Source organism: Typha latifolia, chromosome 15, assembly GCF_019914945.1.
Source record: "Typha latifolia isolate L0001 chromosome 15, TyphaL0001v2, whole genome shotgun sequence".
In the NCBI taxonomy this organism is placed as follows: domain Eukaryota; kingdom Viridiplantae; phylum Streptophyta; class Magnoliopsida; order Poales; family Typhaceae; genus Typha; species Typha latifolia.
The window spans coordinates 244063-261429 of record NC_133100.1 but is presented as its reverse complement, the minus strand read 5'-3'; the positions used below and the strand labels follow the sequence as shown (position 1 = coordinate 261429).

At 40.3% G+C, this 17367-nt stretch overlaps 3 protein-coding genes across 5 annotated transcripts; 1 reads left to right on the top strand and 2 right to left on the bottom strand.

The window, feature by feature from the left end:
- Positions 1-403: 403 nt before the first annotated feature.
- On the bottom strand, positions 404-6166 carry LOC140801868 (auxin response factor 23-like). Of its 2 annotated transcripts, none has more exons than XM_073157217.1 (15): positions 5846-6166; positions 5641-5753; positions 5466-5561; positions 5343-5399; positions 5079-5237; positions 4898-4982; positions 4426-4516; positions 4174-4338; positions 3856-3975; positions 3664-3739; positions 3426-3597; positions 2408-3342; positions 1479-1669; positions 1194-1396; positions 404-711 (listed from the first exon to the last, which is right to left on the bottom strand). In XM_073157217.1, the coding sequence occupies exons 1-14, from the start codon at positions 5943-5945 to the stop codon at positions 1216-1218; spliced, it is 2541 nt and encodes an 846-aa protein (XP_073013318.1). In that variant the 5' UTR covers positions 5946-6166; the 3' UTR covers positions 404-711; positions 1194-1215. The 2 variants fall into 2 exon arrangements, with proteins under 2 accessions (XP_073013318.1, XP_073013319.1); XM_073157218.1 differs by having other exon boundaries at positions 2408-3246.
- A 1643-nt stretch (positions 6167-7809) lies between these two features.
- On the top strand, positions 7810-13154 carry LOC140801997 (chromophore lyase CRL, chloroplastic). The gene is made up of 9 exons (XM_073157401.1): positions 7810-8299; positions 8410-8459; positions 8965-9025; positions 9114-9149; positions 9510-9560; positions 10891-10983; positions 12258-12362; positions 12549-12641; positions 12761-13154. Exons 1-9 carry the CDS (start codon positions 8135-8137, stop codon positions 12899-12901), a joined length of 795 nt encoding a protein of 264 aa, XP_073013502.1. The 5' UTR covers positions 7810-8134; the 3' UTR covers positions 12902-13154.
- Positions 13155-13239: 85 nt separating this feature from the next.
- On the bottom strand, positions 13240-16491 carry LOC140801996 (putative pentatricopeptide repeat-containing protein At2g01510). Of its 2 annotated transcripts, XM_073157400.1 has the most exons (3): positions 13821-16491; positions 13483-13588; positions 13240-13393 (listed from the first exon to the last, which is right to left on the bottom strand). In XM_073157400.1, the coding sequence occupies exon 1, from the start codon at positions 16415-16417 to the stop codon at positions 13931-13933; it is 2487 nt and encodes an 828-aa protein (XP_073013501.1). In that variant the 5' UTR covers positions 16418-16491; the 3' UTR covers positions 13240-13393; positions 13483-13588; positions 13821-13930. The 2 variants fall into 2 exon arrangements, with proteins under 2 accessions (XP_073013501.1, XP_073013500.1); XM_073157399.1 differs by having other exon boundaries at positions 13240-13588.
- Positions 16492-17367: the final 876 nt, after the last annotated feature.

The window sequence follows — 17367 nt, the reverse complement described above, 5'->3', positions numbered from 1 at the left end:
AGTATTGAGATAAATAGTTATTTCTGTACTTTAGGTATGATAAAGGTTACTTCCACTGAATCATTCAAAAAATGAAAAGAAAAAAATAACCATATTGAAACAACTTTGTGAAGAAATTTTTTGTTCTTATATATAAACAGTCCAGTGAAAAGTAACTAAATAGATGGTCCAGACATTCAACAAAAATTATCCTAAGAGGTTACCATACAAGAGAGGATATCCCAGAGTGCATATATGCAATCCAATAAGTATAACTCAACATTTTAAAGCGAATATTCAACAAATTATTACACTAATCTCACATCATTCAAACCACTAGTCCTCTAAGCATAAACACAATAATCATGGCAAACAATTCTGCAAGTCACTAGAGATGGGTGTTCAGCAAAAACAGAGGCAAAGGTGAGACACCGAAGGCTGATAATAAGATAAACAAAAATAACTATTTACATGGTAGATTGAGAAAGTTCAAAGCCCCTCTTATGCCCAGGCAGCAAATATACATATATATGCCTATATATAGAAAATAAACAAAGGACAAATTGCAAGCCAAAACCGATACATAACCAAAACTGTATTAAGATAAGGTGGCCTCCAGAGCAGCTCAAAGTCCAACTGGAGGATAAGATGGGGCTTACCAATATATCATAGCATGGCCCCACTATCAAAAACATTTTGTGTTCACTTCCATCACTCTGTTACTTCAGAGACCTGTGCAAACCAATAGAGAGAAGATGAGTTCCTTTCAGTTTTAATGTTTCAAATGGAAAAGTATGCTGCAGAATTGCAGATCCAACAGAACAAATTAGTAGCAATGCATGAAGCAAGCATTAGCCGGCAAAAGAAATGTTTCTATATAAAGTTTTTTTTTTTTGCATGTATACCCTGACAAAATCTGTTATTTACTTTTGTGCCGCCCTGATGTCGATATTTGCAGGTATACATTTCAAAGCATATATCATTTGCATAGAAATCCTCCCAATTGTTCAAATTTTAACGTTTACTCTAAGTGGATACATATGCAAAAAATAGGAAAATTAAAGGGTATACATTTAAAAACTATGAATTTCAAATATCCACATTAGAGGGACATACAAGCAAATAAGGGAGTTACAAGGGTATATATGAAAAATAAACACCCTATATATAAGAGGTAACATCAGACAATTATCTACTGTGTTCATGCCACTCACACTGTCAGTTTGTAAGGTAACCCTAGCACCTCTCTAGATGAAAGGATTTAGGTGAACTGCCTTCTGTTTCTCTGGCAGTCACACCTTGTTCCTCTGAAGCAGCTGGATTATCTTCAACTGTGGAGTGTAGTTTACCTGGATTCATCCTCTGGACCTCCTCTCGTGTGTATATGGAAATTTTACGAACCATACAACAGAATTCGCTGTTTAAGGAGAAATTTTATGTAATGTCAACCAGTAGAGTAATCTCCAGAGCAAGTATAAAACTAAAACATGCATACTTACTGCCAGGGGTCATCCCCAACAAGCATCATATCTCCCTCGTTATCTGTGAAGACAACCAGCCAATTCTTGGCAGGACTCATCAATTCACCCTCGAACTCAAACATCCGATCCAGCTCAGCAATCAATTTGTCGTAACCATTGAACTTTGTAAGGTCCACAGACCTGCCAAGGGCAATTCCCTGCTTATGCACCTGAAGAGGGAAAAATATTAAACAATCTGAAGCAAACTTGAATCTAAAAAAACCTTGATTCAATTAAAAAGACTAGGAAAACAAACTTCAACAATCTGAAGACTACAAGCTAAATTCAGAACATAGTTGTGTTATATTAATGGCAGTATATAATAACTGATAGCTATTGATATTTATAGCTTACTCTTTCTAATCAATCTTGATTCACAAACTAGGTCTGTGTGGTCTACTAGGCAATCAATTCATTTCAAAATTTTAGCATATATAGCTCATTGTAGAAACAATGATAATTCAGACAGACAAATTTGCATCGCAATAAAAATTACTAAAGCTTGCTTGAAATTAGTCATGCTTGCATGGGACAAAGTTCGATAAGCAATTTTAAAAAGTGAAAGCAGTACATCCACAAGTATGAAACTGTATCCAAATTCTTCACTCTAATGCTAAAAGATTCAGAATATTGTCAAATCAATATTAGTTTTCTGCTAAAAGAGGCAGGAAAACTTCTAAATTTCTGATCTTGTCAATAATGTGAATTTTATGTATGTCATACAATATAAAGATTCAACTCAGGCTAGTTCGTAGAAGTTAGAATACAAACAACTGATTATAGATTGTCAAGATATGAATAATACAAGAGAATAGGCTTATAGATTACCAAGACATAGAAGAGAATAGATATTTAGTTGCAACTCATGAGGAACAACATGGCAGCTCACTGTACGTAAAAGTAAGTACCTTTGTACAACTTCGCATTGAGACACTCTGAGGTTTGCCTTGCATATAGTTAGAAGCTTGGGGGTAACACGGTTTTTCCACATCACAACCAGCTGGAGAAATATCAACAGACTTAACTAACTTGGGTAGATCTGAACATTTGTCTGCTTCTATGGTTTGCAGCTGTTCCATTGCTGCTGTTGGACGAACATGTGTCTGTGGCTCATGGGGCGCACTTGATGATCTTGACGGTCCAGATGTTGCTGGTCTGCTGTTAAGATGAATCCCAAATAGCTTGCATATCCCACTACTTTCTGGTTTTGCAACTTCCCTCTGACAAGCTACCAGAGGTTGAGGCTTGACCAACCTATGCTGCAAGCTTTTCTCTGTATGAAATGTTGGCAGAAAATGTGCAGCCCAGTTTGAGTATTGATCATCCCGTGGGCTCTGCAACACATCATGATCCCCCAGTCCACCGTAACTAATAATTCCAGCTTTCTGATAAGGTATGTCACCAATTGGAGTGGTCATCTTCGAGTTTTGCTGATTCAAAGGATGTGGAGGCATTAAAGACCTTGAGCCAGAAAACATAATGTGGTTGCTTTCTTGATCTTGGTATTGTGTCTTCCAAGACATCTCATCAGTTAAGTTCTGGTCCAAAAAGGATGAGCAAAATCCATGTGAATCGCGTGAATAGATAGGAGTCCGTAATCCTGAGAACTCCATATTAGAAGTACCATGCCTCGTCTGCACCTGGTGCTCAGGGCCTAACCATCTCTGAGAAGTGACGTTAGTTTTATCTTCACTGAACTTTGAAGACCAAATAATGGGCTTTTGAGCAGTATCCAACTCGTTAGCATCTGTAAAATTGCATCTCAAGGTCATCATTTCTTGACCTTGGAAGACCCTTGGAAGACTATTGTGTTGGAAAGGGTCTACAGTGACTTTAGAAGAAGCTGGAAGCATGATATGGAAGTTTGCATAAAGGATAACGATAACTGAAACCATTCACATATCTAAGTCAAGATAATGGTTCTACCTTCTCTCATAGTAATAGATGAATCAGGTGAGGGAGGAGCAATGTTTGACCGGGGCCTCTTTGGTCTAGGCACTGGAAGGGAGTTTATGGGAGTAGGGTTTACAGAAGGTTCAACTTTCCAAGGAGAAACTCTCTCTGGATGAGGAACAGAAGAGGTTTCATCCCATCTCACCTGACATCCAGAAACAAATATTAAATATAACTGGCATAGACCATAAAAGAAGCTCATTGACACTACCTTGAGGCATCTCCACTTTGATCCAGTCCATCTGCTTGGGTCGGCTTCATCTATGCCAACTATTGTCCCGGTGAACCTGACACGAGAGGGGAAGAATGACAAATTTGAGACATTTCTGATGGGTCAGCTAACTTTGGAGTGTTCAAAATAATCATATCCACTAAGTGACACAGAATCACCAACTACTTATACCTCTCCTCAGGAGCTTCTTCTCCTTCAAATCTCATCTTGAATCTCATCCCTATATAATGATTCTTCTTGACAGATTCCATATATTGATCGTATGGGATGATGAATTCAGAAGGGCTTGTCCTGTCAGGTCAATTGAATGAGAGAAGCTAATTACAAAGTATATACAGAATAGAAAAGACAAAAAATAGAACTGCAGACGTAACAGTGCTTTGCAAAAATTTGAGATTCTTTTCCCATTTAAAGATCGACAGTCATAACAGTAAAAGTTGCTATATGAGATGAGCCTGTTCCTAAGACTAGGGAGCAGTGGCCACAAACCTTGGTTTGTAGTAGACGGTGAACATGGTCCCCGTGTTAACAGCATGCCATGCTGTTGCAAGGACACCAAGGTGCATACTGTGGCATGATATGACTGAAGATGGAATATTTGGCTGTTGTCTCATTGCACGCCTGACTCCAACGCGTAGTTCGCCATTCTCTCCTCTGCCAATTGCACAGCACTTAATACATAAGATACTGAAACTTAGATGTTAACAACATACACCATCAAAGGTTAAAAGAGTTTTAGACCTTAGAAATATAAAAGCATCCCCAGCAACAAGCCTTTTGGAACTGACAAAGACACTCCAGCCACTCTGAAGCAGATGCCTCCTTGGTTGGCCTTTAGTAAATGCAGTAGCAGTTAAGCATGCCCAAGTAAGCACAAAAATCTTGCATATCTAAATCAAGCACTTATGCATTATTTCTAAAGAATAATAGAAAAATTAAGCTCTATAAAAACTATTAAACTGCTTAACCTTAGAAACTTTAGACCAAACAACTTCAGATAAAATAGCACAAATGCATTATTAGCATGCCATCTTAGCAAATATTTAAAACTCCTATATAGCCCAGGGTTCAAAGTTACAAGAACCAGTCTGTATATCCAAATACCACATGCTACTCTTCCACAGATGAAGCCAATACACTTCAGAGAATTATTTTTGGTACAAAGAAAAGACTGATGCAATGATAGAAGCATATGATGTCAGTAAGAAATTACCCCGAAAAATATGGCGGAAGCGCCATTCGACCCCATGCAAATCCTTTGCAACTAGCTCTTGCGTCGGAGGTTGCTGACACATATCCTGATCAACACAACCAGATTTATAATATTGCGTACTAGCCAAGACCCTACAAATCCAACCATACCAACGCGTAATGATCATAGCTGAAACGCTAACCAGCGGAGGGAGGCACTCATCCGCATGCCGTTTCAACACCGAGAACCCGCCATGCGTGCTGGTGTCCGACGCAGTCAAAGTCTTACAAAAGGAGTGTACTTGAGGTCGCGAGGGCGGCGCAGGGGGCGGCATCTCCTTGTCCATATTATTCTCATCTTGCTAATAAAAGCAACAAACAGTAAAAAGTAGAGAAGAAGAAATTCTCCAACTTGACCAAAAACATGAAGACTTTGTCATGAAAAGGTCCAGTGGTCTCAAGAGTACCTTGGATTCAGGAAGCAACGTCACTTGAGCAAACACCTCATCCGTGTCCTGCTCCGCCTAACAAGCAAGAAGAACCACTCACGAACTTTGATTTCTAAAAGTTTAGGGTCTTAGAGGAATCACCTTCAGTTGCACGTTGATCACACGACAGGGGATTCTCCACGGGAGATCATAGACCGGCATCTGCTGGTCCGCCACCTGATTCGTCGAAGCCTCCACCTAAACCACGATCCCGAAACCTCAGATAACGAATTCGAAGCCATGAAGTCCTCAAAAGTACTAGGTTTGAGAAGCTTACCTGCTCTATATGGCCCTGGGGGAAGTAGAACACCCTCTCCCCTGCTCGCGGCACCGTCACCAATGGTCCCGCGCACGCGTGCCATAGCTCATTATAGAGCGCGTCACCCCCATCTGCAACAAAAGAAACCTTAATAAGAACACGCTGATCATGAACCACACCTGGACTCTCTCCGGCCAACCGCCGGAGACCGGCAAGGTCCAACCTTTCCCGAGAACATGAGCTCCACCGAGAACACTGCAATCCTCTCCGCCGGCTCTTCTGCCTCCTCCGATAGGCTCGCTGCGTCCACTGCTCGTCTCCATTCACGAGTCCCACCTCATCCACTTCTCAAACCCCAATTCTACCTAGTAAAACTCTAAAATCCCCAACCAAACCCGTAATTCCAAGTAGTAGAACCCTAGTTCGAAGAAATCTCCTCCTCTTAAACCCTAAAACTCCTCTCCTTTGTAGCTCTCTCTCTCTCTCTGTGGTACAGAGTAAGAGCTCAGAGCGAAGGAAGAAGAGGACGCCCACTTGTCACTTTGGGACAGTCGTCGACCGGTTTAACTCTAAACCGAGCCGAAAGTGCACTCCAATCCAACTCCGTTAGGACGGACCTGACGCCGTTTACTATTTTCGGAAACGTCGCCACTCCGTTACGTCCGAGGTGGCTGGCCTTGTCCCGTATCAACGGGCAACGTTGGCTTTCTCATGGCTAGTCCTGGAACGGGAGGACACGTTTCGGGAGAAGAGCGGCAAGGGACGGGGAGATGCGTGTTAGATCGACCGAAGCAGATCCCGGTGCTCCGTGGGAGATCATGATACCTGTGCCTTCGCCGAGCTATTGTGGTCCTTGTGGAGCAGAGCTAGCTGTCTGCCACAAGCAGCGCACAGCTATTCCTGCCGACTCGGCAGTTTCGAAATACTCATCGGACTGCCTTAATCACATCCGTTCATCAACAACATGTGTGACAGATCATGAGATCTCAAGAGGGTTCCACCCATGTCCGCTCGCAAGCGACAAGTGCCGCCGTGTACCGGGGCCCACTCCAACTCCCAGCCTATTTGAGGAGCTCCTGCCCACGTGGCCTCAGGCCCTGGCCCCACCCCATTTGACCTTCCCCTTAATATCCCGGCTTATGATCGGATCCTGACCGTCCACGCTACGTTCCGGAGGCCAAAGCTCGTTGAATTATAGTTTGTGGTGACGTCAAGCACGGAGCAAGTCCGGTAATCATGGGATTATGATAGTAATTAGCATTTCAAAATTTATTAACTATTGGGTCCTGAGTCCTGGGACCCATCGAATAGGAACGCCCTATTTATTCCGGAGCAAGAAAATTATACAATAAAGCTACGAAGTGGGGACCACAAGAGGGAGGCCACGTGACATCTCGTGCCAGAGTACGATACGGACGGACGTGATATGGTGATGGCGATATCCGACTTCACCCTACGGTGCGAGATAAGGCGTGGTGGTCCAGCCGGTCGCCTACATCCCCGGATGTAATAATATTTCTACAGTGGTAACGTGGCATCGTCTCAATGGCTTCCGAGCTGGCCCCCCCCCGCCGTTTCGTCCGTCCGGTTAGACCTCACTCCCTGAGCCGGTGTTTGCGAGCCGGACCGGGTTGCTCTCGCCGGTTCAAGTTGGTCCAAAAGCCTGTGATGCGGGATGCACGGGTACAACTTGATTCCAGGTCGACGGCTCGGATTGCTCATGCGGCAGTAATGGAACAGTGGGTCCACTGCGCTGGCAAATGGGGATCGTCCACGTCCTCGTCCTTGGGTGCCAGAATGGTCGCAGGCGATGAGTGGATCAAAGGAGCACGGGGGTCAGGTCAGGTACACTAGTTTGGGCTTGTGGGTAGTGGGGCCCATGGATCGGACGGTCCTCGTGGGCTCTCCTTTGTCCCCTAAGACTTCCCGCTCAGCACACGATGGACGGGCAATAGCAGGCCCGTCCTTGGGGGCAAATGGGCCGTATGGTCTTTTGCCCTCGAGCACAACTCACCCGATAACTACCCAAATGTCCTCTGAAATGGGAGGATCATGAAACTCGAATTCAAACTAATGACTCAGGGTGTTTTTATGTAATAAAAACAAAGTGCAGGGTGTTTAGTGATAATAAGAGAAAAAGAATTGTAGGGTGTAAATTATAAATTGCCTTAAAAATGTGGAGCTTTTGTCTCATAAATAAAAGAGTTTTCATTGAAACAGGCAAATCCAAACCAAAGACAAACCAAATGCGAGTTTGGCAGGAGTAACGCATCTAGACATTTTGTCAAACATTTTGTGGGCATATCCTTTTCCACCGCGAGAGCCGTGAGCCACACCACATCCAATCTCTACGGTCATTATACCAAGAACGCAACACCTCGCATCTCACGTGCGTATCCTGCTACTCTTCTCTCTCTCCGGATACGATTCTTCTGGATCGCTTCGTACAATTTTCGGAATTGGCCCAGTGATTTCTCGATTCGGAGAGGAGCTTCCTTTGGTTCGAGGCGGGATGGGAATGGAATCGGGATCCAGCAGTGGGGGAAGTCGAGTTCGGGGTTTCGTCCTAAAAGCTCTAGTTTTGTTCGGTGGAGTGATGCTTCTCAAGAGGTTGAGGAAGTCGACAACCAGGTGGGACCATGCTCGCGCCGTCGCCGAAGCCCTCTCGGGGGAGAAGGTAAGGAGATCTCGATGAGATTTTGTTTTCATTTCATCTGCTTGTTTTAGATTCTGCGTTTTGGTTCAATTGATCATCTGATGCTTTCTTTGGTGCGATTGGTGATTAAGTTCTCGAGGGAGCAGGCTCGGAGAGACCCAGATAATTATTTCAATCTGAGGTGAGGTTTCTTCTTTGGACTATTGATGATAAAAGTTGCTTTAAATGTTACATGCACTGAAGCATATGGAATTAGTGCCTTCTTCCGTATAATTAGTAATCAGTTGTCCTAGTTAGTTCTAAGGTTGCTTAAACTGTAAATTCTCATAATTCTTGCTGTACTGAAGTAGTTGTTGAAATTGGACTTGTACTACGTTAGCACTGTCTGCACAATTAGGTGCTTTAGGATTTATCAGCTGTTTCTATGCATTATCTCTTTTGTTTTTCATCTTTTAGGATGATTTGAGTATAATACATGATGCCCAGTAAGATAATTTAGAAAACAATAAGTGTTGTGAGATTGTTTGATTTGTTCTTGTCTTAGAAATTCTCTACAGTTACAATAACCTTAGTTATCGGAGCTTATGACCAGGATGTTGCTGCATATCTTCATTTATGCATACAATGGACCAATCATAATTCTTTTACTGGTGATTATTCATCAATTTTCTTCTCCTAAACTACAGAATGCTTACTTGCCCTGCAACAGAGATGGTAGATGGCTCCAGAGTTTTATACTTTGAGCAAGTTAGTACTAGCTTCTTGTCTCTAGGTTTGCCTTTTGTGATTATATTTTTGCTTAAAAAGAATAAGTTTATTTCTTTCTTAATGGCAGGCATTTTGGAGAATTCCAGAAAAACCTTTTCGGCAAGTATGGTAACTTCAAAGCTGTACTAAAATTTCCTCTCTTTTTTAGAGTGGACAATCTATAGGCATACTTTTGTCCTTTCCGGCTTCTGAAAAGTATGTCTCTCATGGTTGTTTTTGACACTGTAGTCATACTAAACTTTATGTAATCATCATCATCTAAAAACACAAGAATACATGAAGAAATATAAGGGGAAATTGCTAATTTTGTTGTATATATAGGACCTTAAGTGTGAGCTTTGCGTTGTACTGTTGATAATAATCAGTTCGCTTAGATTGGTTGAGACTGTGGTTTATTGTCAACTGCTTAATTAGTGTTGTCTTTTACATTAAGTAATAAGAGTTTGTTATTTGGTTGTTGTAGAGATTTTACATGGTGAAGCCTTGTCCAAAAGAGTTGAAATGTGATGTTGAGGTGAGATATTTTCTCTGATATTTATTTATATTAAAGAGCTAGCTAATGTTTTGCATTAATACCGGATCTCCTTTTTTGTTCGAGATATTTCGATTTGCTTTGGCATTCTTAAGCTTTCCTTCATAACATCATGAAACTTAAAACTACTAATCCATTTGTCTTTGTGACTATTTAGCATAAGTGAGTCCAATGTTTTTAGAAGTGCTCGCGGTATGTAGATTGTCACCCCATTGCATAGCGCCTAGACGATATGCGAGTGCCTTGAGAGTCTAACATATACAAAATTAAAAATAATTATATAATGTATATAATATATGTCAATATGGTATATTATATACTAATATTGTATAATATATTCTAATATAGTATACTATATACTTATATATTAATATATTATGCCAGCTCATCAAGCCCTCTAAACACTACTGCAGCTTGCCAGGCTCACCAAACTCCAAGGCGAGCCACCAAGCCTGCCAATGCAGTCTAATCGCCAACCGGGAGCCACTGCCTAATTTTATCTTCTAAGAGTCATAATATTTTCTTAACTATCTATATATATCTTGGTCAGCCAACAATGAATTGGATTGGTTGAGATTTGATTTTAGTTGGAGAACTCTCAAATCTAAGCCCAAAAATGTCCCAACTTTCAGTCATGTTGGAATGAAAAGAGCAAACCTGGTGGTCAGTACTCGGTCTGTCTATGTGGATAATGCTGACCTGCCAACTTACTAAGGAAAGAACTTGCACAAAAGATGCCTGGGTAAGTAACAACAAAGGAAACTGGTGTAAATAGGAGATACATAAGCACTTACTTGAGAGTTGTTTTCTTTTTGTTTCTTTTCATTTTATCTAGTAGCTCAGCATTTAACTCATCTGCCCTAGTAATAAGCAATCTTAGCAAGTACACATGCTAAATCTTCTCATCTCAACATATGAGACTAGGTTTTTCTATCCAATATAGCCCTTTGGTTTAGAGGTGGGTCCTAACTATGCCAAAGACATGCTATTCAGGAATTGTGGAAGTCACTTATTTTGAGGCACCATATAGTCCTTACTCATTTGTAGAACTTTGTCAAACCATAATCACTTTGGGTACGTTCTTGTTGGGTTCTAGGGTATTGGTAACTCCAACTCTTGCTTAAATCACTTAATAATTTCAGTAACTCAGAATCCATGAAGCGAAGGTATTTAATTGGGTAAACTGATTAAAATAGAGACACCATTTATGGACATATCAGCATCATGAATAAACCTGTATACTTGTCAGCAACACTGCATTCGACAAAGTTGCAGTTGCCATATCTGATCCTCCAAGTCTTTCAATGGACAGTTGAGTTCGTATGCCATCAGGGATGTGGAAGAGTACAAGAATTTCTGTGACCGTCCAACGGACGGGAGACCGCTGCCTGAAGAAGTTATTGGGGTATGTTTCTGTCTGCTAATAATCTGTGTTTGTTTGTTGTCTGATTATTTTGCTGGATCAACTTTTCTTCTTGTTGTCTAGTATATTGTTATTTGTCAGAATGACTCCAGTCTAGTATATAGTTAGGATTGCTCTCAATACAACTTTAAGATTAGTCACAAATTTTACATAGACCATGAGATGCTCGGCTTGAGTGCACAATTATCTGACATACCATTTAATTTGTTTTTCAATAGATTGTTAATGTCTTAGCTAATATGCCTTATAGTACGATCTAGTTCTCCAATAATTAGATGCTCCAGGTCCAATGAAAATTACCTTTCCTATGTATAAGAAATCCAAACACCCAACAAATGAAATTCGTAATAATACACTTTTTTGCTACACATATTGATTACTTTCTTGATTCTTCATGAGGTATCCTATTATGGTGCGTAATTATTGATATAAATGAACTAGAAAGCACAAGGGAAAATATGGCCTTATGGAGGAGTTTCCATAAATAGAGTCCTTTTAGGTACAAAATAGAATGTTGCTTGACCTCCTCTTCCCATGTTGATTTGCTCATGAACTTTCTGTTGCTGATCACATACTTATTGTTTCTGCTCTTTGCCATCAAATGCATACTAGTTCTTTCAAATCCGTGTATCATGGATGCTGAAGATTGAAGTGAGATCTACTGGCTGGTGGAACAGCACTATATTACATATTTTTGTCACTGAGCTAATACTTGAGTCATTTGCTAGAGAGTGAATGATAATTCTATAATTGGACCCAGTTCACAAGCCACCTCTAGACTAAGTCCTTTTGATATGAGAATAGTCTAGAAGAGGATAAAAGATGGTAGTTTTTGATTGTATGTCTTCCTCTGAAATCCAAATAAAGCAATGAGCCATATGAAGTTTAAACCCAACTCTGTCAAGGAGAATTATTATCACAAAAATATCTGCCGTTTCACTTAAGCATTAGGGCTTATCCAGACTCTCAATATTCTGTAGATGTTAGTCTTTCAACTAGAATGTATTGTTGTGAATATTCATATGTGCATCAACTTCTCATCTTAACTAGCTTCTTTGTTGCCTCATTGGGTTTGCTAACTGTTGCTATGTCACTTCCTGATATAGTAAATTCCTTAGTTTCATATCAGTGTTCTCTTTTTGCATATGAAGTCTTCTTGTGATCTTAATTTCTTTAATCAAGTCATCTGAGTTCTCTAGGGTTTCAGAGCACAAGGTTTTTTTTTCTATTAAGTACAAGGAGAAGGTTGTGTTCAGGATATTGCAGAACATCTGACAACTATACACCTCTCACGGTGTGAACGAGGAAAGCGTTGCTTATATGAAGGATCAACTCCACCTGGTGGCTTCCCTAATTCCTGGGTATTCTTCTCTACAGTTCCCTATTCTGATTACCTTTAAAACCTTTCCAACCCCATCGATTCTTCATAGCTTCAACAACAAGAAGCTATCTAATCTGCTAAATGTAAACATAAGATCTCCTGTTCTTTAACTTCTTCCATCTATAGAGATGTATGTCTCATGATTTCTCTTTTCCTTTTTCGACAGAATGGTGCGAGTTATTGCACATCAGAACTAGCAATTTACAGGAATGGTGAAATACATACTTGGGACAAGGGCCATGATAATGAAGGAGCTCAGGTTAGTTTCTCATGTTGGTATATTATTTTACCATGTCAAAAAATCACGAATTATCAGTTGATATCAAGAATGGTTTGAAAGAAGAATATAAAGCACATGATGATTTTTTTTTCTAACAGGTATGGGGAGCAAAAACAGGTCCCTATGAATTCAAGCCTGCTCCACAGCTGAGTTATGATGATATGTTCTCACCTTTAAACTTCCCCCCTTCATTGTCACTGGAGAAAAAGATGGATAGCCCTTATGTAATTAATGAATAATAATATCCTGAAAGTTTTGTTTATAGGAAATGAAAATTCATGTATATACTTGCCTCTATTTGCGTCATGCTTTGCTTTACGGTATGCTATTTCCTAGCGTAGATTGCCGCATTTAATAACATGGATGATAGCTAGATAAGGCTAATTATGAGCCTGAGTTGAATTTTTGCAGAAAGTTAACAGATTGGGAAGGAAGTTGTAGAACATACAGTTTTTGCAGAAGATCTATTGTATGATTGCATATGTTTTTCAACCTTATTTTTGCATATGCTTTTAGTGATCTGACATATTTTTATTGAGTATAATTGTGTAGTTCTCGATACCATCCATAAACCATATTTTAGTAATCAACTACAACAGTTAATCTATCAAATACTAGTGAGCATTTTTCCTTCCTGCAGCATAGCATCTCCACCCTCTAGGTTCCTATGAAAGCCTTCCTTTAAACCCAAGCTTCCAACATGGGATTTTGACTCCTGGCCTCTCTCATACCTTACACATAGAAGCCCTCTCATAAGCAAACTTTATGAATAGATACACACAAAAGTACTTTACAAAGTTCTCCTGGAAGTAGATTTTACCTTGTTGGCATGGTTGATGAATTCATTCGCTTGAAGCACATCTCAGAATGGCACTTGAAATCTAGTAGTAGGCAAACAAAACGTGGATCGTTCTGGTAATGCTTTCCTGAATACAAAGCAATTCCACATTTCAGACTTTGGTATACAACCAACACCACATGGTAAAACATAAGAACTATAGATGCTGTACATAAGGAAACAAAAAATTAGCAAAGAGATGAGACTTTTAGTATTAGTTTTCAATGTGTGACTCCTGCGTCAGACAATCTCAACACAATGACTTTAGTATTCTATGGATGCCAGATTCTGAGAAATATATACATGGGGAAGGAACTTACATGTTTTGGATCACCTATAGTAGCACATTCGTATGTCTGCTTCGCTCCTCGAGTTTATTCAATGGAGCTCCAGTTCATTAAGTTCCAATTGTTTCTGGTAAATCAGATGCTCACCAAAAATCTCCACAAGAGCAAAAGCCCTCCTTGAAATGATGAAACCTGCTTGAATCCCTCACGATAATCTCCCTCTTTACAATCTTGGATATAACTTTAATTGCGGAATGGCAGTCCACGCATGTCCTTAGATTCTTAATCACCGTTATAGGTGTTCCTGGTGCGGTGTTGAGCATTGCAAAGGCTATTGCTAACCTCTCACTGTGATATCTCAAAGATTCCACCTTCATTTCCTCATCAACCAAATGAAGTGCAGACCCAGTATCAGGCTCATAACCTTCCTTCTCCATTTCTTTGCCCAACTTATCTAACAGTGCTCTAATGTCACTTATCCTTGGGTTGGTCTCATCATTTGATGAAAATGTATAAATCTTGTGCTTGATTTCAACCCAACTATAGGCTGGCTCCTTCTTCACGCCTCGATCTCTCATCATTATTTTCACCTTGGCGGCATCTTCCCATTGATCAGCTTTAGCATACATGCTTGACATTATGACATATGGGGCAGCATCTTTCAGCTCCATGGCAAACAGCTTATCAGCTGCCCTTTTGCCTAACTCTTGATTCCCATGGATTCTGCATGAATGAAGAATTGAATTCCACATTATCTCATCAGCCTCAAATGGTATCTGATCCACTAACTTTTCCACCTCATCCAAACGACCCACTCGACCCAACATATCAATAACGCAAGCATAGTGTTCCTTCCTTGGTGTAAGATTGCATCTCCGTGTCATCAAGTCAAAGTAATGCAAACCTTCTTCAGAAAGGCCACTGTGACTACAGCCTGAGAGGATGCTTAGGAAGGTGACTGAATTTGGTTCAATACCACACTGAAGCATGTCTTCGAACAACACGATAGCCTTCATACCTTGCCCATTCTGGGCATAGGCAGAAATCATTGCATTCCACGAGACTATGTTTCGATCAGGCATTTCCTCGAATGTTTGAACGGTCTCGTGCATGCAACCGCACTTTGCATACATATCAAGAAGGGCACTTCCTGAGAACACATTGGACATATGGCCAGATCTTATTAAGACAGAGTGTAGTTGCCGTCCAAGTCCAATCATTGCTAGACTTGAAGAAGCTCTGAGGATGCTAGAGAATGTTGCCCTGTCAGGGCTCAGACCAGCTCTTCTCATTTCACCGAGTAACCTTAATGCCTCTTCACAGTGACCATTCTGGATGTAGCCTGATATTATCGCTGTCCATGAGACTGTGTTTTTATCAGTTTTGTCAATGAAAATCATCTCCGCAACATCCAACATGCCGCATTTTGCATACATGTCAATCAGGGCATTTCCCACAAGATCATCAGATGCTGAATCAGTCAGGATTATCTGAGCATGGATTTGCTTGCCCATTTGCAAATGAGGAAGACCTCCAGCAACACTCAACAAACTAGCAAAAGGAAACTTCCTCCTATCCAAACCAATCAATTGCATCTCCCTGAGGAGCTCCAAGAACTCCTTGAAGTATCCATTCCAGCCGTAGCCTGAGATCATTACATTGTAAGAAACATTGTCCCTCTCAGGCATCTCATCAAAGAGTGTCCTTGTTTCACATAAGCAATCACTTTTCCAGTAAAAATTTAATAGAGAGTTGCTCACAAACACGTTCCAACCAAAATTTTCTTTCATCACAAGACCATGGACTTGCCGTCCAAGACCTAAATCACCTAATCCGATTGCTGCAGTTAAAACACCTGAAAAAGTGAACTGGGATGGCTTGAGGTTCAAATCCCGCATCTCAACAAAGAGTTCCACAGCATCAGAGTAAAACCCTTCCTTGGAATAGCCCATGACCATCGCATTGTAAGTGACCGAATCCCTGACATGCATCTCGTCGAAATGCCTCCTGCCCATGTCAAGAAGGCCACACTTGCAGTAAGAATCCACCAATGTGTTGCATACCAAAAGGGTCATTCCAAAACCCAATTTGACAACATAAGTATGAACTTGTGCAACCCAATTCGACGCATCCGAGCCACTGCAAGCACTAAGCAGCGTCGTGATCGTGATACGGTCAGCCTTAACTCCTCCGGCGGTCATCTCCCTGAAAAGCCCAAATGCTTCTCCCGCGCGGTTGGCCTCCGAGTAGGCGCTGATCATGATGGTCCAAGTGACAGCGCTGTGCTCTCTCATGCCGTCAAATAGCCGTTCCGCTTCCTCAACATCGCCGGCCTTGGCATAGCCCGAGATCATGCGGTTTAAGGTGAAGTTGTTCTTGTGAGGCATTTCATCGAACAATTTGCGGGCTTCACAAAGCTCCCCCCTTGCGACAAAGGATTCTAAGAGGAGGTTAGTGCGAAAGGTGTGGAGATCAAAGCCAGTTTTGATCATTCGTGCGTCCACCATATGGTTAGGGGGGTCAATGGGGGATTTGAGAAGGGGAGAGGAAGAAGAAAAGGAGGGAAAAGCATTGGATTTAAATGGTAGTTTAGGATTTCTAAGGCTATGTGATACAAACTTCAAACACATTGCTCCTACTACTGTTCAAGTATTGCAACCAAGAAAAGCATCCATTTCTTTATTTTTGCCAAAATTAACGAGGAAATTATCCACGTTCTTTTAAATTAGAGAAATTTGTATATAACACCCTACTTTATAGCGTTATTATTGTTTACACTCTACATTTTTATTATTTATAAATCGATCCTTCTAATTCAGAGGATATGTACAGAAAACACCATAGATTAGATTTAAACTAACACCGTCAGAATATTCTATTAAGTAGAAATATTTTATTTTTAAAATGACTAAAATACTCTTAGTATGACTTAGTTGAAGGTATTTTTATAATTTAGTTAACTTAACTAAGAGATTTGGTTAAGTTTAACTAAGCGAGAATCATACCACTGGACCAAATGCCCAAAATATTACAGTATTAAATACGAAAATTTTATTTATCTTATAGTAAAATTGTCACTCAACTAATCTACCTAACTCATTACTCATTAGAAGATTTTAGTGGTGTCTTAAATGGACTAGATCACAATGCTATCCGCTTAATGTTGACATGCCAAGACCCATGATGAGGTCCTAATCTTACCAAATGCCATAAACATTCTCTATTAGATAAGGTGAGGAGAGAGATAATTAAACAAATTAAACATCCTTTTATTCCTTATTACTTGCCTTTCGCCTTAATTAAGTTGATAGAGTTGCTGATTGGAATGGGCCTTAATTAATAAGATTTTTTTTCTTTTACAAATATACTAATAAAAGGACTCGATTTGTAAATAAAAAAAGCGAGAAATTTTTTTTTAATAAATTTTAAATGTAGGTAGGGTTATTTGCTCCCCAAAATTGAGTAGCACTTTAAAGTATAATCAAAGACTCCTCCTTTCTTTGAAAAAAAAAAATTAATCCATTTAAACATCCACCATGAAAAGCACATTCAACTAATGATTGCTAACGACTACATATAA